This window comes from Limanda limanda, chromosome 22, assembly GCF_963576545.1.
Source record: "Limanda limanda chromosome 22, fLimLim1.1, whole genome shotgun sequence".
Taxonomy (NCBI): Eukaryota; Metazoa; Chordata; class Actinopteri; order Pleuronectiformes; family Pleuronectidae; genus Limanda; species Limanda limanda.
In genome coordinates, this window is record NC_083657.1 from 15,385,060 (window position 1) to 15,407,740 (window position 22,681).

The window sequence follows — 22,681 nt, forward strand, 5'->3', positions numbered from 1 at the left end:
AGTCAGTATCTGCTGTAATCATTCCTCATCCACCATCTTTTAAAAAATTTTTGCAAAAGAGAGTGGGTTCTAAAGTTCAGGTTTCACTTTGAATCTCTTTCATGTTTCCTTCCAGAGATGTGGCAGAGGATTATGGTCAAATAAATAAACTTGCGTGTGACTACTGGGACAAATATACCCACTCAGTTTTGGCTGAAGGCTTGTTTCAGCTTAATTTTTGCCTAGAAAAAGAGCAGTAAGGTATCACTTCAGAGTTCATTTTGGGCACTAAAAAGAATTTAAACCTATCCTGAGCACTATCATTGTTGGCTTTGCTTTGAGCCACTCAGTATGTAGACGACCTGAAGTCTGAGGTTGTTGAAGTCTGAACATAGCCTGAGGAGCTGAGTTAGAGATATTTGAATTCTGCCACTTTACATAATAACAATCCTCTTGCTTTGGCCAAAATTCGGAGAATATTGAGTCAGACCCCATTTGTTGATCCAGGCCTCAAGAGTTCAAATCTCGTGAGGTTCTGTCTTTACCCAATCTCTCCATCAGTAGGTTAGCTGGAGTGAGACTTGTCACATCATCTCAGGAAGCCATAGACCTGAGATAAGGCCGGCTCCCTGCTGTAATCTGCTGAGAAGGGCAAAGAGATGGTCACACACACACACACACACACACACACACACACACACACACACACACAGACACACACACACACATATCCAGTCGCACACAAGGGGGAGAGACTTGAACTCTCCAACTCGTCTGCCATGTGTCAGACACACTGTCTGGCTTAACACACACATAGTCACATATATATAGGTACATTTATAAATATATATATTGCCCATCTGGCTCCAGCGAGATAGGGTCGGCTGCCTCAGAGGTACGTTGAGGGCAGCTCATGTCTGACAGATTAGCCAAGGTCTTTTTCCTCGCCACAGAGTTTCGATTTTGACGGCGCGGCCTTCCATCCCATAATGAAGTCTTTGAGCAGTGACTTAGCACCAAGGACAGGTAGGAGAGCAGGGATCGTCCACCGCTCATACAAATGACAGCTGGTCAAATGTCAGAGACAGGACAGACTCTCAATGGGCTTGTCCTGCACGTGCTGCTGTGTGAGACCATAGCGTCAGATCGTTGTGCTGCTGACAAACCATTTCCCTCCTTGCACAATGTGAAGTATACCTTTCAAAAATGAATTATATGTCTTCAAAGGACTCTCTGCATGTGAGTTCATTCAGCAGCGAAGCTCTCCTGGCTTGCAAATGCATCCTTGGAAATGTTTTCTCCTCCTCATCTGTGTGTATTTTAATGACAGGAACTAAAGGAGCAGCACTTTTCACAATGTTAATGAGTGTTGATTTATTTTCACTGAGCTGATTACAGTGTTGTTTGTCCACTATTAGAGCTCATACAGCTCTGGAGTGGCTATTCAAAACTTAAAAAAAAACAACTAATAACCGTTGAAAATGAACTGGAGCTGACACACAAGCAATGCAATAGAGTTGATGAATTTGCAAGAGCAAATCTAGAGCAGATGTATGAGCTAGCACTTTAACACTAATATTGTATCTATATTTAGAGCCCTTTGACTGGGATATGGAGGCTGTGAAGGGTCAAAAGTTGTCCAGCCATGCAGATTGTTTCGGTTTCATGTGCTCACATCTGACATCTAAAGCATTAGCTCTCACTCAAATGTACAAGAGTTAATAATTTCGAATGTATTCCTAAACAGCAACATGTCCTCTCAGGACATTTCACGAATGAATGTTCTTTGTCTGATTCACGCCTTGTGACAACTGCTAAATGATGTAACCTGTTCTGCTTATTGTAGTCATGTTACAAGAAGTGATTAGTGTTGTAATGTAGGGCACTGGGAGAGATTTAAATTATATTTCAAATTTTTCTTTGATGATTTAATATAGAAGAGGGTTAGGACAAGAAAAGCATGTTGCTCCTTCTTACTTCTTTTTGAATGGAAAACGAAATATGAATCTATGGTCATTCATATTACTGAATATTTATATGATGTTTTTTGTTTTTAGAACTACATATGTTGCTGATGTCTATTGTGTGGTTTTCAACAAAAAGTACCTTAAAAAAATATTAAAAATAAAATAAACTAAACTAAAATATAATAAGATAAACATAGCTTCACTATGTCTTAACTGGTTCCTAGTAAGCAAATGTCGCCAGTAAAATACCCACTCTAAAGCACAGCAGAAGAACAGGGAGGGTCAACAGGGACCCAAAGTTAATGCTGGCATTGGGGCCTTGTAGCAACTAAATCGATCATTTATAAAATGTGATTTTTTTAGTGTGAGTGAAGTGGGTTAATAAGAGTGCCTGAAACGGACACAGAAATACGCAGACTTCTAATGAAGACACTGGAGGTAAAGGACAGAGCCCCGGATGAACGAGAGAAACAACAAAGGTAAACGGATGAGAGGCTGGAACAGCAGCTTGCGTGAGACGTCCATCACTTCCCTTTAATGACGCCGGCAAAGACAACATTAGTCACACTCGCCTCGCGGTTAACAAGGTGAACGCGGCCCGCCAGCTGCACAGCAACATATGTCAGAGTCGATGACTTGTGTCACATCAGTCTGCTTCAAAAAATGATCCAGCTGACAGGGACGGTATTCATCACCTGCGTTCTGCTGTAAAACACCATCTTCTAGTGGAGAGGAGAGGGAAGGGTCTGCCAGCTGTTTCCCAGTGGGTGCATGAATGGGGGATAACATATCCACATGTGAAGAAATACAATATTAAATTGCGTGTTCACTTTGCATCTGTTGTGTTTCTGTGTGTTTGCAGTGTGTTTGGCCACATCAGCTACAGGTCGGACTGGGAGCTGGTCAAAGTGGACTTCAGGCAGTCTTTCCCCCGTCAGTGTACAGAGTCTGACTATGACTCCTGGCAGCTCACAGACCTGCAGGTAACACAAACACACACACACTCTCACACACACAGGATTACACTGCTTCTATCTTAAAATATTTTTTAACATCTCACTGTCTGCTCTCAGGGAGAGAAGTGCATTATGGGCCAGGAGCGGAGTTTCAGGAAGAGAAAGGACACCGCGTTCTGCATCAAAGGAAAGAGCTACACCTCTGCTCTCATCACCAAACCCTGTCAATGCACAGAGAAGGACTTCAACTGGTGAGACCTTAGGAATCATGGGAAACCCTCGACTACATGTCACCTAACTGGTCCAGTGGAAGAATTGGACTATTGCAGCAGAAATAAGTAAATGTGCTCGAGTGGAGCAAAGTCTGAGAAATCAAATCCTACAACCAAGGATATAAAACCTTTCAATTTCAATTATGCTTGTACACACTTTATTTATGTGAGTTAGTTTTTTTTTTCTTTTAACTATTAAAACACAGGGAAAAAGTATGCATAATATAAATTAAATAAAAGTCTTGAATAAATACATACCATTTCCATAAAAACAATAATTCCTGAGTATCCATTTAAATTGTTTATTGTTGCAGAATGCCTACTAAGTAGTTTTCAGCTTTTTTAACTATTGTTATATCACCTGTTTGTCTGCTCTGTGTGTGTGTCTACTGTATGTATTTGCAGTGACTACGGTTTTGAGAGGTCACACAAAGAGGCCGATCGCTGCTTAGCTGACTTCTGGCATGACCCAGACTCACCCCCTGAAGACTGCCATCTAGGACAGACCTACGAGTCCACCACTGGGTCTGCACACGTCCATAAACACACACACACACACACAGACACACACACACACACAAAAAAAATGTGAAATACTCTTATTACAAGTTTCAGTGTAACAATAGTTTTGGTTAATTCCCTTCTGTTTATGAAGCCAAAGCCAGGATGTTGTTAGCCTAGCTTAGCATAAATAATTACCAAGAAGAATTACTGAATTAATTCCTGGTAACAATGCACCTAAATAATGCACAAATATGAAACCAATAAATGTCCTTTCAGAAAGACTATTAATGAGCACATTTCCCAAATTCCTTAGTGACTCTTTTAAAGACGAAGCACACCTATATATTTTAACATTTGTATATCATCTGCTCCCCTTCAGCTACAGGAAGGTGATATCTAATGTGTGTGAGGGGGGGTTAAACCGGCAGCAGAGCGCCAAACAGCACAACTGCCCTCTACTGCCCCCTAGAGGACTACGGATCGGCATCAAAGGGCAGATGCTGGCCGTGGCACCTGGTGATGACATCACATTCATTGTTCATCAGGAACAGGTAGGATGAAAGCTGTTTTCCTATTGGTTGTTCTTTTCCTGATTCCATTTGAATGTGATGGAAGTGGTTGCGTTCTCCTGCCAGGGCGACACTAGCAGCACCAAGTACCAGGTGGACCTCGGTGACGGCGTTCGGGCCATTTACCAGAACCTGACGGTGACGGATGAACCCATTCAGCATCGCTACGAAAAGCCCGGCGTCTATAAGGTCACAGTGAAGGCCGAGAATATGGCGGGGCACGACGAGGCCACCATGTATATCCAGGTCACAGGTCAGCTTCCCAGACAGTTTTCACATGATTCTTTTGCTCTTTGGCCACCATGGGAATTCTGTACTTTTAAGGAGGTACTGACAGTGCTGCCAACATTGACATCACACAACCTATCAACAATCTCCACTTGCCTTTGACATACATTTATTTGAACGACTGGCAGTGGAAAAGATGATAAAACCATTGTTTTGTTGGTTCAGTAGTGTCTGATATGTCTCGCTTTCTCAAACACTCATCCCCTGCTGCTAAGGAGACAGGATTGGGTCTCATTTTTGATAACTTTACATTTTTCACTTCCCAGGCAAGAATTTCCTGCCTTTAACTTTGTCTGATTGTTGAAATTTATATCATACAAGGTAAATCTATGATGCCTTAGTCAGTGGGGATTTTATTTTTATTGGATGTTGTCTTTTTCTTTTTACTGACAGAACAACTCTGCCTTTGTACAGCTGTAAAACTTAAAGTCTTTCTATCGTTGTATGAGTTTAGACTGATAATGAAGACTCATGGGAGACTCACTGAGCCGTAATCCTTTAGTTCTGCCAGGATTAAATTAGGTTCAGCCTCAAATACTGTGTTTCTCACTTGAAGCACTTGTACAAAACATTTACTTGTACAAAACATTTACTTGACTGATATGAATTCGACCTCTAATTAAACATCACCCAGAATTAAATCTTACAGCCATATCATCACTTTCAGTTTTCAGTGTTTGAATAAAATAGCTTTCGTTGTCAGCCTATGAATCATCTTTTTCTTCTGTTAAAGCTCCTCTACAAGAAGTGCACCTGGAAGTGGTTCCCATCGCTGGAAGAAACCATGAGGTCAATCTTACCGCCGTAGTTCTTCCCACTGAGGCCAACCTGACCGTTTTCTACTGGTGGATAGGAGACAACCTGCGGGTAAAGGATATGCCACAACTTTGTGCATTAACTACTGCATAATTGATTTCCTTGCCTTTTGGGGGCAGCAACACACGCTGCAAAGAAACATTGACATATTACCACCCAATGAAGCTGCTGCAGAAATACCAATAGTTGCATATGCTTGCATTTAAGAGACACAGAAGAGGCATGTTTTTGGTCAGCTAAGAAGCGTTCACTCTCCTTTTAGCTGAATTCTAGTCTCCACCAGCTCCTTAGAAAACACCTTGCAGAATGTCCAAATGAACCCATTTGAGAAGACAGCAGTAGATCCTCTGCATGAGTCATAGAGAGGATGTGTTGTTAACGTGTCTAACATGTGACAGATGCAAAACTCAAATAAACAGAAAGAAAACAAATATGTCAGAATTTAATGTCTGAAAACGGTCTGAAAATGTTGTGGGCCCAAAAACCAAAACAGTGAGCTAAAATAGGATTAGACTGCTGATTCAAATATAATTCAATTGAATTACAACATTGAATCCTTTTTGGTAAACTTGAGATGACTGACATGCAACCTGCTTTGACTCTGTCTCACACAGCCGACGCTGACTCTGCAGAACAGCCTTCTGACTCGTTTCCCTGAGACAGGAGAGGTTTCAGTCACCGTCCAGGCTTCCAACGGCCGATCCATGGTCCAGGATACCAGGACCGTCCGAGTCTACGGTAACAAAATGGAAGCCCACGGTGGACTTTGGTTGATGTCGCTAAAAGTGTGTACAGGACGGACAGAAGTGCTATCGTGTAATTGAGAGCATCAACAAAATAACACTATTTTCAACATTGATTCGAAGTAACAGTTTGTAACATAATGGAAAGTGGGTCAATGACTGAGGCAGATTACAGAATCCTGCTCATCTCTTTCAGTTGTATGTCCTTAAGCCACTTTTATCTGTTGGCGCACATCTGCATGTCCACATTGAATACCCCACATACTGTATGTTCAACAATGCTCATATCAGCACACACCCACATACAGTGTGTTTCTACAGCAATAGATTCTGTCTTTGTATTTCCTGTTCAACACTGAACATGCAATATTTGTGATTTATTTCATTCTGATGAAATGGTTCGGTTTTATTTCTCGATGCTATATGTGATGAACTCCTCCCGTGTTCTGTTATGTCCCAGATAACTTCCAGGTCATCCCTCTGAGCTTCAGCAGAAATCTGGACCACTTCAACCCAAACATCCCAGAGTGGAGAGAGGACATTGGCCAGGTGGTCACCAAAATTCTTGCTAAGGTAGGGCTCAATAAACACACTGAAAAAAGTACATGGAGGTTCGCACACAACTTGTTGATTTTCCTTATCTTAATATATTCTCAAACTAATTCAACTAGTGGAGGAAATAGATGTAATGTACACTGGGCCTCACATTAATACACAAAAAGGGGATAGCACAAAAGTTAAGAAAGGTAGCTACTAAAGAAATGATTGATCAGGTAAGATTGGATGCATCTTTATTGATCCTCAGTTGAGGAAATACGCAATTGACACAACAGCACATGGAGGTAGCAGTGCAAGGGGAAAATGAAGTAAGTAATAAAAACTATGACAAAAAATACAAATACAATACAATAAATGGGATGTTGAAATAGGGATCAAGGTTGTGTTTTAGTGCAATTGTCCATTCTTTGTAAAAAACAGTGTACAAAATTTGAAGGTGAAAATGTGTTCTAGAATGTGAAGGTGAAAATGTGTTCTAGAATGTGAAGGTGAAAATGTGTACTAGCGACCCCTTCCAGCAAAACAGATTTGATGCACTGTCAAAAAAACGAATCACTGTTGCTCCAAGATGTGACTGATGTGCAACCATCTGAACTTAGATCACAGGTGTCCCTCAGGAGTCCCTGGTTACTGTGGTGAAGTCCGGCCTCCCCACCACCGCTGACCTGTACGTTCTCCCGCTGAGCAGCAAACCAGCCAAGATTAGCATGTTTGTAGATAAGGTAAGAAATTCACATTAAAAAATGACCATTTCTGGAGTCACATACTCGTTGTTGTTGTTGTTGTTGTTGATTTATCATCTTCTCATCCTCAGCGTATCCCGGCCATCATGCAGGCCTTCAACGACAACAATGTCAGCTTTGTGGTGAGAGGAGGTCTACAAGTGCTGGTGATGCTAGCTGACCCGAATGCAGGTACACTTCGTTCCTATGTGCATTACTTCCCATTTAGTCAAACTCCAAATATTATTATGTTTTTTAATGACGACTGCATGTTATTGATTTATTTCCAATGGCTAGGTCTAATTGCTAATGACTCAACAGCTACAGCAGCAGAGACTGGTGCGTTTATGAAACCTACGCCTGCAGCTTTCCTCCTGAGCATTCTTTGATCCCTGTGCCTTTTCCTTTCCTGGTTTCCTAACAAATCTGAATCTCATCCAGACTGAGCCTGTCCGTGCCGTGCTGAGCTTTTTCACTTGATTATACTTCAATGAATTTTGAATGACTGTTATCTGAGCAGGTGGCGTCTTTCAGCAAAACTTTAACAGAGTCGAATGCTTTTACAGGCTTTATCTCTCGCTGCTACTTTGTATTTCAGTTCCTACAGATTTTGTCTTGGTATCTTCTGATTCCTATTTTGTATCTTTTTACAAATCTTCTGATACCTCTGCGCTACTGGTCCAAACATAATGGATTCTTCATTGGGATATTTGTGTGGATCGTCATCCTAGGTTACCACGGAGCAGCTGGAGGTCCAGGTGTTTGGGCGCTCGCAGTCATTTTCCTCATTAGCATCATCGCCACTGGCTCTTTCATCTTGTACAAGTTCAAAAGGTGAGTCATGCCATGTTAAAGATACAGTCAGTCAGACCAAACAGATACAGCTGAGATGAAATAGCACTATGTTATGTTTAAAACTATTGGATTTGTCTCTGATGTTCAATTAAATTAAAATGTATTTGTACAGCTCCAAATCAAAACATACATCATCTCAATGCACTTTACAGAGACCTTATAAGTTTAGAGAAACGCAACAGTTGAGCAGCACTTTGGCGATTCTTGAAAGAAACTAAACATATCAAGTCAAATCATGAACTCGTCAAGTATCTTGGTGAATGAATGAAAGTCTATGTTTTGTGCTAATTAGTAAATGAACCGTGCCTCAGGAGAGAATGTTCACCCTGTTTGATGTCATAGTTTACTGTTAAGCTTGCTTACCCTCAAATTTTAGCTAGCATAATCATAAAGTCATATTAAGTTAATTAATCTCCAGGTAATATGAAGCATTATTGACTCTGAACCACAAATGTCAAAAGTATGAAAAGAAACTCCAGCCTTCACCTTCAGCCTTATTCATGGAGAAGAGTGACTAAAGTTACTTTATCAATTACAAGACAAAATCATATGCATCCATTATTGATTGATTAGTCTTGTATAGTGGCCTTATACAACAAGATCCATTAGAAAGCTGCCCATGTTTAAATGCTGAGGCAGAAACTCTGGTGGCTGACATATTTCTATCACTTCATAGCATCATATTCCCCAACCCGAGTGGTTTGCATGAAATTCAGTTGATATATGGTGTGAGATTTCTATTTGTATGCCTTTTTCACTTGAATACCCCACCAGCAGCACCTCCTCGTGTCCTGAACACATACATTCACCGAAAAGTCACTTGAATTAAAACCTGCGGTGCAAATCTCCAGCCCCATCTTATAAAAACCATAAATCCCACAGTCCTTGGATTAGGACTGAGGATGTCTATCCCCCACTGTTTTTCAGGAAGCTTCCAGGAAATCGCAACGTCTACGCCCAGATGCACAATGAGAAGGAGCAGGAGATGACAAGCCCTGTCAATCACAGCGAGGACACCCAGCACATCATTCAGGGCGAGGAGTTCATTGATGACGACCTGGACTCTCAGACTCTAGGTAACGCAGGAGGTAGCCCCGCCTTCCGTTCCCTTATAAGGACTACCACTAACCACTGCTACTAAAACTCAAGCCACTAACACCAGCAGCTAACACACACCAAGGTACTGGAGGATTTCCCCTTTTTCATCCTTATCACTGGTACTTCTAAAAGCTATGTGGCCATGTTCAGCTTTACTTTAACTTACTGGGTTGGTCAGAAGGATTGTTATGGTCATCCCTTGCATTTGCAAGCTCAACAAAACCATATCATAGTATCTCAAATTATGTTATTGTGCTATAAAAACTCGCAACAATCCAGATAATGAATTTGTACTTGAGATGTGATATGATATATGATGTTATGTATGATTTGTTTTGATGAAAGCAACGGAATGTGTGATCTGGGCTGAAGTTGGCTCCTAGTGATCACCTCCTCCGAATGAGCAGGATTTATATACATGTATTGGTGGTTGCTTTCCATTAAGTCCATAACTCACTGAGAGTGTCCAACATTTTAAATGCTACCAAAACTGTTGTTTGTATGATGTTATGCTGATATAAACATGTAAGGTACAAGGTGCTTTGGAGAAAGCGCCACACTGGACCTTTAAAGTGGAGATAAGAATGAATATTTGTATTTTTTTATGGTAAATAAATGGGGCTTCATCTTACAGCACAGTAACCAGTTATCCTACAGTCATAATGTAAACAAAGTAGGGGGGAGAATATGTTTAAAATCAGCTTAACTAATGATGAATGAGGAATGAAATGCAGTTGACACATTTGTTGGACCTGGAGGACAAAGATAAACTCCACATATGTTTCTTCTCACCCCTTTGTTGCTAGGTAACCATTCGGGTGTGGTTCTGAGCATCAACTCCAGAGAGCTACACAGTTACCTTACCAGCTGATGGCTGCCATGACGACTCTAACAAGCTAGCCTAGCCTAGCCGGCTAACGAGCACAGGGACTCCACTTTGCCTTCCTCCTTCTCTCTCCTTTCCCTCTTTTACACCTTGGACACTTCGCCTCCTCTCCATGGCCTCCTCAATCCCTCAGCTCCAACTTTGGGGATTTTGTTTTTCCCCCTTTTTTGGGCTGAGCCTGGTGGAGGCCTTCAAATCTGTCCTTCTTCCCCACCCTCTGTCCCTTCCTGTCAGGGGATGGGACACTCTGCTTCGCCCAATGTGTGTCACATCACTGCAAGCCACCCTTCCCCTCCTCTGCCCTGAGGACCCCACCCCCGGTGAGGATGGAGATCTGGATGGCATCACACCAAGCACACTCTCTCATCTCTTTTAAAAAACAATATCTGTGTGTACGCTGTCGTCTCACTTGTAGACTCTCAACATCAGCAAGCATGACTCTGCACAGACTTCCAGTCCTATTCACAGTCAAAGAGGTTTGAACCTCCCATGACCAGAAGGCCACAGCTACTGAAAGGCAGAAGTAGCCAAAGACCAGTTTGCTAAGATAAGGATTTCCTAACGGTAACGTGCATTAAGGGGATGAAGTACAATGAAAGAAAGATGTATTTTTGCTCCTCCCACTCTTTAATCCCCTTTTTGTTTCCCTCAATTACTAGACACAGTCTCTTCAAAGGCAATAATATTCTCTCAATAGAAAGTAGGCTATGATATACCCTTGTGAATTTGCATATGAAGAGTGTACACATGCAACCACAAGAGGTCAGTGTTGCACTTTGTTAAAATCCCACTCACAGGTACTTGAGCTCAGCTCCTTCAGAAGATATCGTTTGTTCACACGGACGTCATCATTGGTCAGAGCCCCACTGCATCCACACACTTGTTTGTTACTTACACGTTTACAGAGGTTTTGTTGCGCGGCGTTAGAAACCAGCACCACCTCCAGTAGGAGCTCATCGTCTGTCCCGTGGTGCCTAAAACAGCAGATGTCAATCTGCTCTGTGACATGTTGAGTTTATTTATTTCTAATAACCGTCGGCCCCTTTCTCCTCCACCTCCTCCGTCCCACACATTCTCGGTCAGACTTCGTTCCCCTGGAGACAAAGGTCGCCGTCATGGAGGGAAGGTGAAGTTGATATATTTTACTGTATCAGCCTATATTAGGCATAGCCCATGGTGGAATTGTGTCTCCTTAAAGGTTTGGTTTGTTGTATGTAAATGTGTAAATATGAACAATCTCAACTTTGTACATATTCCCTTTGACGTGTGTGAGTGTTTTACACTACTACCAAAATACACACCCCTTGTTTTTTTGACGGACCTTTTACTGAGTTTCACTATTTCCTGTTTCCTCCACACAATTGCCTGCTTCACATGTATCCATTCTCCGTACTTTCAGTGTAATCTCATGAATGAGATCATTTGATGGTCTTCATTGTTAACTGGAACTGATTTCATTGTCTTATAAAGATACTCACAACTACACAGTGGCGACTATGAACATGAATATTTTTATACACTTGTCATTTTCCCCAGTACATGTAAACACCGGTGAGTGTTTTTGTTGCCTTTTGCTGAAGTCTTTTGTTGGTTTGATTGTTGATGATGTGAGCAGTGCCATCAACACGTACTGGGCAGCAACTGAACAAGTCCATCCTGACTCCAAAAGTCTTTACAGGCCGATGCTACACCACCACCACCAGGATCACCCCTTTGTTTGTCTTGCACTTGATGCAGCAGATCACGTTCACTTGTTCTGATTTACACCTTAACTCATCATTTGTACATAATCTGCTCATGTTTCGTCTTGTTCTTAGTTTTTTAGTGACGTCATTGTATCAATGTCCTCTTTGACCAAGGGGAAAGTGGGAATTAGACATTATACTAAAAAGGTGGAGGAGTTTTACAGATGATGGCACTAACCATGTAATTTTGACCACACTGTTTTTATTTTATTCTTCTCTTTCTGGTCGTTTGTTTGCTCTGTTGATTTTGCAGATAATTCGATCGTGTGTCCTCATCAGGAAGCATAGTGCACTGAACCTGCATCCTGGAATAAATCACTCCCATAACTTGTACCAGTTTTGGTTTTACTGTCAACCCGAGCTTTTCTCTCAGACCTCCTCTATGTTTGGTATTTACTGAAGTAAATTTTGACTTTCAGCCTTTGTGACCGAATATAACCGAATATAACCTACAGATTACCTCAGAGTAGATCATAAGAATGACACAAAAATGTTTTATTTATTTACAAATTTAAATAAATACACTTTAAATATCTTATTGTGATGTATTTTAAAAATATGTTTAACATCTTAGATAAGAGTGTTATTGATTTCATTGAGAATCTGTTAAACCTTTTCAAAACTCATTGGGAAAAAAACAATTCATTATTTCTCTTATTATAACAGAGAAACCCAACAATTTCCAAAATGAGCAAGCACTATGGCGGCAGTACAACTAAATTAATCTACTTAAAGTATGAAAGTTTAAGTGCAACCCATTCTCTGCTCTGTCTACTGTATATTGTTTAACACAATGCTAGTCCACACTGTAATATATCTCATTTAAATGCAGTCATGGACAAGGTTTATTTCACGACTGAGTCTTGGTGGTGGCCTTATGTGTGCTGCTATAAATATTTTATGTCAAAAAGAACATAAGTCATTCATTTATGTTGCTCATTGATGCATTCATTAATTTAAAATTTGTTTGTCTATTTAATCTTAACAAACTATTTTCTATAAAACAAGGATTTGCATGAAACCAAAAGCAGTCAATTTGTAAAAGAGATTTTTGTAATTTTGCATTTTATGCTGATTACCAAACCCGAAAGACAGTTCTTTTTCCAACGACAAAATTTAAAAAACATGTTTTCTGAGTTTGTTTGGCATTGGGTTTTAACTAAAATCCCAAATAATTTTTTGATAATATCACTCCCAGCATCATTACATTAGGAAACATGCAGCTGAATAAGTTGTGATGACAAATACTTAAACACACAAGTTGTGTAGCGAGCGAGCTGAGAGCTTAGAGCTGAAATCTCATTCTCAAGGAGAATTAGTGAAGGAGTCTGAAACCAGACGGAGTCAAAATGTTCCAAAGTGTCAGTTTGTCTTGAAGAACCATCACAGAGCAGATTAATGAAGTGATAACATACAAGTGCATCACGAGATATTTCTAGTTTCTGTCACTGTAAAGAAACAACAGACAGAACAAACATCATCCAAATATTCATGAATGCATTAATGTTATGAGAATCACTATTGACACAATAACTGTTTTTCTAATGTCAGGATGTGTTCTCTCTCTTTTAATCAAGGAAGGAGGACTCCTCCAGGAAACACGTAAACATGTAGAAAAAAGTCTCATACGATCATAAGACAATAACACAGACTTGTAGGTTTATGATCCCTTCACTAAGAGTCACAGCTTGAGTGTAACACTGACAACCCTATCATACACTGTACAGTAGACTGTGAGCTCTGTAGCTGCTTTAAGTCACAGCAACACAATGTTTACACTCTATACTCAGATGTAAAAGCCATGTTTAATAAAGTTATCAAATAAAAAATTGAAATATTCCACTGTCATGTGAAATAAGTTTACCATAATTCCTACTTACATATTTTATGTATGTACATATATACATTTTGTGTGTGTGTGTGTGTGTGTGTTGTACATGCAGTGTGCGTGTACATACCATCTAAGGTCTTACCCCTAGGGGTCAGCAGAGTCAAAAAGAAATCTGTAAGGGACTGTCTCCTAAAGAAGTGGTTACGAACTGGTCTGGCTTCGGGACCCACCATCAGCCCTTAATGACAAACTGCGACCCAAATCGGGGAAATGTTCAACATCTCAAATGTATTTAATGAAGAGATGGTGCAGTTTGAACCTGAGATAGTACAGAATATCACGGTATGCCAACACAAAAAAACAAGTTTAATGATAAACCAAAACTACCAGCAGGTGGCGACGCCAGAGACAGAAATATTCCCTTTTAAACTCATTTAGCTGTATTTTAATTAAAAAACAAAAAGTGTATTTTAAGGAAACAAGGTAAATTTGTTTCCCCTTTGAAAACCTGTGAGTCAGAAGAAAAGGATTTGTTCATAAAGTGTAAATAACAGTTTTAATGATGAGGGTCGGACTCTTCTACAGGATGCATTGTTGGAGATAAAAAGTCTAATACTGGACCAGATGCTAAGTCTAGACTTATTTTCAAACACGTATACTTTGCTATTACTGGAGTCTCACTAGTTGGTCAAAAGAATTCACTGGAGATGGTCAGAGTTCAATGCAGTAGAGTTTATTATTTTACAAGATGTAAACCTGAGCTGGCTCCGGAACTCAACTGAAGACTGAGCTTCAAACCTTCTGCTTATATGCTCATCCTCGTCTCTGCTGTTGCCCGTTCAACCAATCAGGAGGTGAATCTCTCCATCTCCTGATCGGTTCAAAACTTCTGATTGGTCCCGAACCTAATGGTGTCATACTTTCCCAAGTTGGCTTTGTCTCCCCCTACAGTTACGCCAGGGGTCAAATCTAATGATTTATTAAAGTTGTGGTTGTTGGTCCAACTTTGACACCATTATAAATCTTGGAGTTCTGAAGGTCTCTGTTTCAGGCCTTAAATGATTTAGAAGGACCTGTCTCCAGACTCCATTAGATTCGGGCGATGTCTATCTGCATTTTTTTTTTATGATTACATTTCCACACACTTAATATAGGTTCAAAAAACAATCATTCCAGTAAGGGCGCATACATTAATACATTTCTTTATGCTGGATATATGGTGCTGTCTGGTGAAAGCGTACAGTTACAACCTGAAATCTGTTTTACATGAGCTTGACCTGTGCTGTGGGTCTTTGTCATTCCCTTAGTATAAGACATAATCAGCTGTAACATTATTAATCTATCTAGCAACTAATTACATTTTCCTTCCGATGAAGACTCTCCCTGTGTCTGTTGTAAATTAGACATTCTTCCCGGGCTGCAAACAGTTCCTGATGCTCTTTAAACACAGACGCACAGTTTAAGCATATAAGCACACAAAAGCTAGTTTTTCTACAACGTCATTCATTGGTATGGTCTAACTGCGTACAGTGATAGAGGTGTGTATACGGGCAGACATAAAGGATTAGCACATGCGATGAAAGTTGAATTCAAATTTTTAAAGCTCAGTTTTTCTTTTCTTGTTGGAACCCTTTTCCTCCTTGTGGAAAACGTTCCCATCAGCCTGTTCTTTCCACTTCAAGGTGACACCACTCAGTCCGTTCTTCTTCAATCTGTCCTGGAACTGAAAAAAAAGAAATGGAGACTATTTGAAATACTTTTAACAGATTCCTTTGCTCTCTCAGATAAAGAGTTATGTGTTTTTACTTTTAGTCAATAGAACTATATATATATAGCTTATATATCATAACATAAATTACATCAAACTGGAAGAAACCTCTAGAACCAGACTCCATGTGGGCAAGAAGGATAGGGGGGTGGAAAAGAGGGAGGAGAAGAGAGAGAGATAGGAGAGGGGGATAGAAAGTAGAGAGAGACAAACAAGAGTTATAATTTTTCATTGAAAGATGTTATTAGTGACAGCACTATTAATTCAAATAATAATAATAATAATAATAATAATAATAATAATAATAATAATAATAATAATAAGCTCGCTCTACCGAAAGAGCGAGAGGCTGAAATTGAGTGCCGAAAGAGCCTTTTTTCGCCACTAAAACTGCTCTCAAATCCCCAAACAGAGGTCCTGAGACATGATTTTTAGATATTTGAGGTGGTGAGAATGTTTCCTTCGCAGTGATGTCACTCTCAAATCACTCGGACATGTGCTTATATGCGTGTCTGAAAATCGAGGAATGTTTTGCCGAAAAAATCTCTCATTGGATCCCATGTTAAATTTGAAGATTTTTTCTGGAAAGATTAAAACTGTCTCATAAAACGTAAATTGCCCTCACGGCTTCATTTCTGAGCTCTCGCAAATAAAAAATATATCTGGTTGTAGTGTCGACCCTTGTGACGCTCAAAATGTTTTCATTTTCCAGATAGGACTTATAGTTTTTGAGTAACAAGTATTTGTTTGATGACAATGCTAGAGTGTGGAAAAAATCTCCTCTCATTGGATTCAATGTTATTTTTCGGAGGAGATTTATGAAAGCAGAACTACGTTTCTAAACTGCTAGAACGGCCTCATTTTCTGACTCTGAAAAATAATATAGATATGTACTTGTTCGGCCAGACCTTGTGATTCTCACGGTGTTTTAATTTCACGGAGTTATAGATTTCTTGTGCTTTTGTCCTCCTGAGGTCTGAGCTCTCCCTCTGGCATGCACACACCTGGGCTAATTAGTGTCTTACACACGCCAGAGGATGAAAGGGAGACAGTGGATTGTTTATGTAAACACCTCACAGGTGAACATCATCACTGTAGGTAGCTCAGTGAGTAAGGCAGGAGGATAGATACCCACAGGTCGAGGGTTCAAGTCCCAGTGAGGGCAGGACTTGAACATGGTTTTTCTAGAAGGGGACTATTGAATTTTTAAATATACAACCCTCAATGATTTGAAAGACAACGCGATTGGCTCTTCATCAGATTCCTGTATTAGTATGTATGAAGTGATAGGGATAGCGCCACCTACTGGATCAAGTCTCTCGCTCCCTTTTAAACCTGTCTTTCTGTCTGTCTGTCTGTCTCTCTGTCTCTCTCTGATACTGGTACATTTTCTCTTTCTCTCATCTTAAAGCAGCCAGTCTGTCTCTCTTCCCCTAGAAAAAAAATATTTAGTCTCTAGGTACATTTTCTCTCCCTCTTTCTTACTGGTAAATTTTCTTGGTGCTCAGTGAGTAGGGCAGAGGTATTGAGACCCAGGGGTCAAGGGTTCAAGTCCTGGTGAGGGCAGGACTTAAACATTGTTTTTCAGAAGGGGACTATTGAACTCTTTAAATAGACAACTCTCAATGATTTGAAAGACAATATGATTGGCTCTTCATCAGGTTCCTGTATTAGTGTGTATTTATTGAAAGGGATAGCGCCCCCTAGATGTCAGTGTGAAATTGAAGTTTTAGCAATCAACCCCAAAATTCTGTCACATGATCAGAGTCATGTCCTGATGAAGTCAAGACTATTACTGCATACACGCTAATAGTGATAGTGCCACCTAGTGGTCAGTGGGAAAATTCAGTTTGAGCAATCAGTCCCAAAATCCTGTCACATGATCAGAGCCCTCACCTGAAGAGATATATGAGTAAGTATGCAGTGATAGTGATAGCGCCACCTACTGGATCAAGTCTCTCTCTCTCTCTTTTAAACCAGCCAGACTCTCTCTCTGGCTCTCTCTCTGGCTCTCTCTCTTAAAGCAGCCAGTCTGTCTGTCTGTCTGTCTGTCTGTCTCTCTCTCTCTCTCTCTCTCTGGGTCTCTCTCTCTCTCGCTCTCTGAAACTGGTACATTTTCTCTCTCTCTCTCTCTCTCTCTCTCTCTCTCTCTCTCTCTCTCTCTCTCTCTCTCTCTCTCTCTCTCTCTCTCTCTCTCTATGGTACATTTTCTCTGTCTCTCTAACTGGTACATTTTCTCTCCCTCTTTCTGACTGGTACATTTTCTCTCCCTCTTTCTAACTGGTACATTTTCTTCCCTTTCTTGGTCTATGTGTCTCTTCCCCCAGAAAAAAAAAAAAAAAGTCACTTTCCGACCCGGCCGCAGAAGGCACCCATTCCAAATTTCTCGGCAGGAGGAATTTGCTTCTAGTTATTCTTACTTCTTTTTCCGTAAAAGTTTGACGCGCTTCTCCTCCTACAAATTTTGTCGCACAATAACGAGACCCACAAATAAACCTGCGGAATTACGTCGAATCGTGTGCTATTATTCAAATTTTTAAATCGTCCCCCGGTTCGCTCAAAAATCGCGATAACGCGACCAAAAACGACGAATGGGAGTCAAGGTCTCTCTACCAAAAGAACGTCAGTGCGAAAATGACCTGTTTTAAGTTAGAAAAAGCCATCTCGGGAGCACTAAAACTGCTCTCAAATCCCCAAACAGAGGTCCTTAGACATGATATTTAGATATTTGAGGTGGTGAGAATGTCTCCTTCGCAGTGATGTCACTCTCAAATCACTCGGACATGTGCTTATATGCGTGTCTGAAAATCGAGGAATGTTTCGCCGGAAAAATCTCTCATTGGATCCCATGTTAAATTTGAAGATTTTTCTGGAAAGTTTAAAACTGTCTCATAAAACGTAAATTGCCCTCACGGCTTCATTTCTGAGCTCTCGCGAATAAAAAATATATCTGGTTGTAGTGTCGACCCTTGTGACGCTCAAAATGTTTTCATTTTCCAGATAGGACTTATAGTTTTTGAGTAACAAGTATTTGTTTGATCTCTGTGCTAGAGTGTGAAAAAAAATCTCCTCTCATAGGATTCAATGTTAATTTTCGGAGGAGATTTATGAAAGCAGAACTACGTTTCTAAACTGCTAGAACGGCCTCATTTTCTGACTCTGAACAACAATATTGATATGTACTTGTTCGGCCAGACCTTGTGATTCTCACGGTGTTTTCATTTCACGGATAGGAGTTATAGATTTTGAATAAGAGCAATTTGTTCGGACCTGTGCTTTTGTGGTCAAATCTGTCACTCTCTCTCTGTCTCAGCTGCGCTAATCAGTGTGCCACAGACGCAGAGGGGAGGGGCCAAAGGAGGATAGGGAGAAAGGGAGTCAGTGAGATGTTTATATTAACTACTTCACAGGTGTTGTTGAAGTGAAAGTGATAGCGCCCCTAGTGGTCAGTGTGAAAATGCAGTTTGAGCAATCGGTCCCAAATCGCACACACTTCATCAGATTCTTGACCTGAACAGATCTATGAGTGTGTATATATTGATAGTGATAGTTCCCCCTAGTGGTCAGTTTGAAAATGAACTTTGAGCAATCGACCCCAAAATCATGTCACAAGATCAGAGACCTGACCTGAAGAGATCTATGCTTGTGTATGCACTGTAAGTGATAGCACCACCTACTGATCAAGTCTCTATCTCTCTCTCTCTCTCTCTCTCTCTCTCTCTCTCTCTCTCTCTCTCTCTCTCTCTCTCTCTCTCTCTCTCTCTCTCTCTCTCTCTCTCTCTCTGGGTCTCTCTCTCTCAGTCTCTCTCTCTGTCTCTGTAACTGGTACATTTTTTCTCTGTCTCTAACTGGTAATTTTTCTCTCCCTCTTTCTAACTGGTAAATTTACTTTCTCCCTTTCTGGGTGTATGTCTCTCTTCCCCCAGAAAAAAAAAAACATTTGTGATAGCACCACCTAAGTAGTCACTTTCCGACCCGGCCGCAGAAGGCACCCATTCCAAATTTCTCGGCAGGAAGAATTTGCTTCTAGTTATATAGCTTATATATCATAACATAAATTATATCAAACTGGAAGAAACCTCTAGAACCAGACTCAATGTGGGCAAGAAGGATAGGGGGGTGGAAAAGAGGGAGGCGAAGAGAGAGAGATATGAGGAGAGGGGGAGAGAAAATAGAGAGACAAACAAGAGTTATAATTATTCATAGAAAGATGTTATTAGTGACAGCACTATTAATTCATATAATAATAATAATAATAATAATAATAATAATAATAATAATAATAATAATAATAATAATAATAATAATAATAATAATAATAATTAGATGGAGAGTATTTTGAATTAGAAATGTTGTTTGTCTGAATCCTGCAGCTCTGGACACATAAACAGCATCAGGTCCCAGAGTTACATTTTGTTTTGAGTCATTTTTGGTCTTTTTTGGAAAGATGATATTTACATGGACACTGCTCTTTCGTGGAGCTGTAGCTGTTCAGCTACCAAGATATTTGTCTAGTGGAAGTTTGTATTTTGTGATTGTCACATAGCAATTATGCTAAAATACTGATTCATGTTTCCTAGTCTCAAAAAAAACAACTGCAGATTAGCAATACCTGGAAGAATAATCTGTCAAAATAATTAATGGAGTCAACATGAGTATAACTCTTTTTACTATTGGTTAATTATTGATTTCAAACTCTGTTATACATCTGTCCAGGGTCTATGAATAAGTTAATGTTTCAGGTTGGATTTAGGAGACTTGCCTGTTTCAGAATCTGTTCTTTCACAGCACGGCTATTCAGGTACTCAGAAGAGCCCTCTACCTTCACCTTCACCAACGTCTTCACTGCTGCTTAGAGAAAGGATGAGGAGAGAAACAAAACACACGTTTAATGTGGTGTATAGTTTTGTGAAACCTACATTTATTCCTGTGGAGATAGAACTACTCAGATCTTTAGTTTAAAACACAGAGTGAGGAACCTCTGGTCTGTGGGCTGCATGTTGCCTACAAGACAGTATGATCAGGCCTGTAGGAAAACTCACAAATAAAAAATAAGCAAGTCAAAAATACAAAAACAGATTCTCACTCGTGATGCTGTAGCAGACAAACGGTTTTCTTTCTTCACAGGAAATTAACCTCCAGTTTCCACCCCTCTCATCTGCAACACCACATACGACTTTCATCGAGCCAAGTGGGTGTCCAAACTGATACCAGGAGCTGAATGAGTTGTGACTCCCGTCAGACCAGTAAATCTGAGGATCTCTGTACAAACCGATCCATGCCCAATCGAGAGACAGAAATACCCGTATTTTCTCTCTGTCGGCGTTGTTCGTCACAGTGACCAGATCTGTGTAGTGTTCTCTGCAGTGCCTCTGAGCCTCAGTCCAAGTCTTTGATGTATTCACTAGCACAAAGTCAGAATCCTCTAATGTTCCTGCAGTTAAGTTTGAGAACAAAAGAGGGATTATTGAGATCACACAACTGTGTTAAAAATCAGATCTCATACATTATGTTGTGTAGTAAAGATCAATATAAAGCACATCATTACCATTGTAGCAGACAAATGGATGCTGTGCAGGGCAGAAATAATCAAACCATCTTCCAGAGTACGGCATGGCCACACAGAGCATATTGGCGTTATAATAGTCTGGTTGATTAGACTCCCAGTTCCTATATTCAGCTCCACTCTGGTTGAACCCATCTGACCACTTCCAGTCAATATGACTGTACAGGCCAATCCAAACCTCAGAGCTGTGACCAGCGGCAGAAACTGTGTCTTTAAGTTTCTTAATTTCTTCAGTGTTTTCAATAGTGGCCAGGTCTGTGTACTTCTCTCTGCAGTAGCTCTGAGCTTCAGTCCAAGTCTTTGCACCAGGCACAAAGTGGTACTGATGGAGGAGGCATGTGGAGAAGGTGAGGCACCCTGAGGATGAAACCAAAAATTGTTTTTATGTATGAGGACTAAAATTAATCTGTATATTCAGATTTCCTGTTAGACATCATACAAACAGTTAAATTCACTGACCTGAGAGAAACAAGACACCAATGAAGATCCCTTCCATCCTGATGCTGCTCTGTCGACTGTCTGTGCCAGTGTTCACCACTAACACCAAACTTAACCAGTTCTAGTGCAGCTTTAGGGAAATGTAACAGCAGCTCCTCCTCTTCTACTGAAAATAGTCAGTGTTCCGTGGAATTCTATATGCAAAAAGGCAAAGATGCAAACAACAACCTTTTTCTCGTTTATCTCTGGAGGCATCTCACTATGCAGATAGTTCTGATCGTATCTGACCCAGACTGGTCTCTGCCTCCCCCCCTGTGCAGCTGTTGAGTGAATGAATGTCTGTTTGTCTTGCTCACACCGTGGATCCAATGATACCTCTGTGACAGGGATGCTTGAAATGTGTATCTACTAATGTTGTGATCACCTCTAATTCCATCCAATATGTAGATCAGATGGAAATAAGGATGATGGGTATTATTATTATTATACTGCTATCAGCATGCATTATTTCTCCCTCAGGGTTATTTGATGTCATCAAACTCTGTATTATATCTGTCCTGGGTCTATGAATGTGTTTCAGTGTGGATTTTGGAAACTTGCTGATTTCAGAATGTCTGCTTTCACAGCAGAGTCCTTCAGGTCCAGAGGAGTCCTGCAGCTTCACTTCAAGAACGAGGAGAGAAAGAAAACACAAGTTTACAGTGGTACTAGCTTTGTGAAGAAGTACTTGGATCTTTTATTCACAACACAGTGAGGAGCCTCTGGTCTCCAGGCTGCATGTTGCCCACAAGACACTTCGATCAGGCCTGTCAGACAATTCACAAAAACAAGCAACTCAGAAATAAACTTTCACCCTGTGGTTGTTTGCCACCTTCAACCTTTTCAGTATATTTCTGTATACATTTTTTTTCTGGACTCATGTGAGGTCCCCCTGACCTTTGACCTTCAAACCACAGACTTGAAACATCATGTTCAAGAGGCCGAAATATGTTTTACAAGTTAACCACCACCAACTGAAACCGAATCAGTTCATCTGTGAGTCTATGGCTGTGTTCGAAGTACCTCACTAATCACTGTATAGTGCACTATATGGTGAGTTTGCTGTTTTTAGTGGTGTCTG

The 22,681-nt window shown here is 40.5% G+C and overlaps 1 protein-coding gene across 1 annotated transcript in view; it reads left to right on the forward strand.

Moving 5' to 3' along the window:
- Positions 1–10,198, forward strand: part of sorcs2 (sortilin-related VPS10 domain containing receptor 2) — a 278,645-nt gene extending 268,447 nt beyond the window's left edge. The window contains exons 15-28 of the mRNA XM_061066215.1: positions 2,809–2,929; positions 3,020–3,153; positions 3,580–3,699; positions 4,058–4,229; positions 4,314–4,500; positions 5,269–5,402; positions 5,966–6,089; positions 6,555–6,667; positions 7,252–7,374; positions 7,467–7,575; positions 7,672–7,713; positions 8,106–8,208; positions 9,112–9,317; positions 10,134–10,198. Of these exons, the coding sequence (XP_060922198.1) occupies positions 2,809–2,929; positions 3,020–3,153; positions 3,580–3,699; positions 4,058–4,229; positions 4,314–4,500; positions 5,269–5,402; positions 5,966–6,089; positions 6,555–6,667; positions 7,252–7,374; positions 7,467–7,575; positions 7,672–7,713; positions 8,106–8,208; positions 9,112–9,317; positions 10,134–10,198 (1,753 nt within the window). The remainder of the gene's footprint in view (positions 1–2,808; positions 2,930–3,019; positions 3,154–3,579; positions 3,700–4,057; positions 4,230–4,313; positions 4,501–5,268; positions 5,403–5,965; positions 6,090–6,554; positions 6,668–7,251; positions 7,375–7,466; positions 7,576–7,671; positions 7,714–8,105; positions 8,209–9,111; positions 9,318–10,133) is intronic.
- Positions 10,199–22,681: the final 12,483 nt, after the last annotated feature.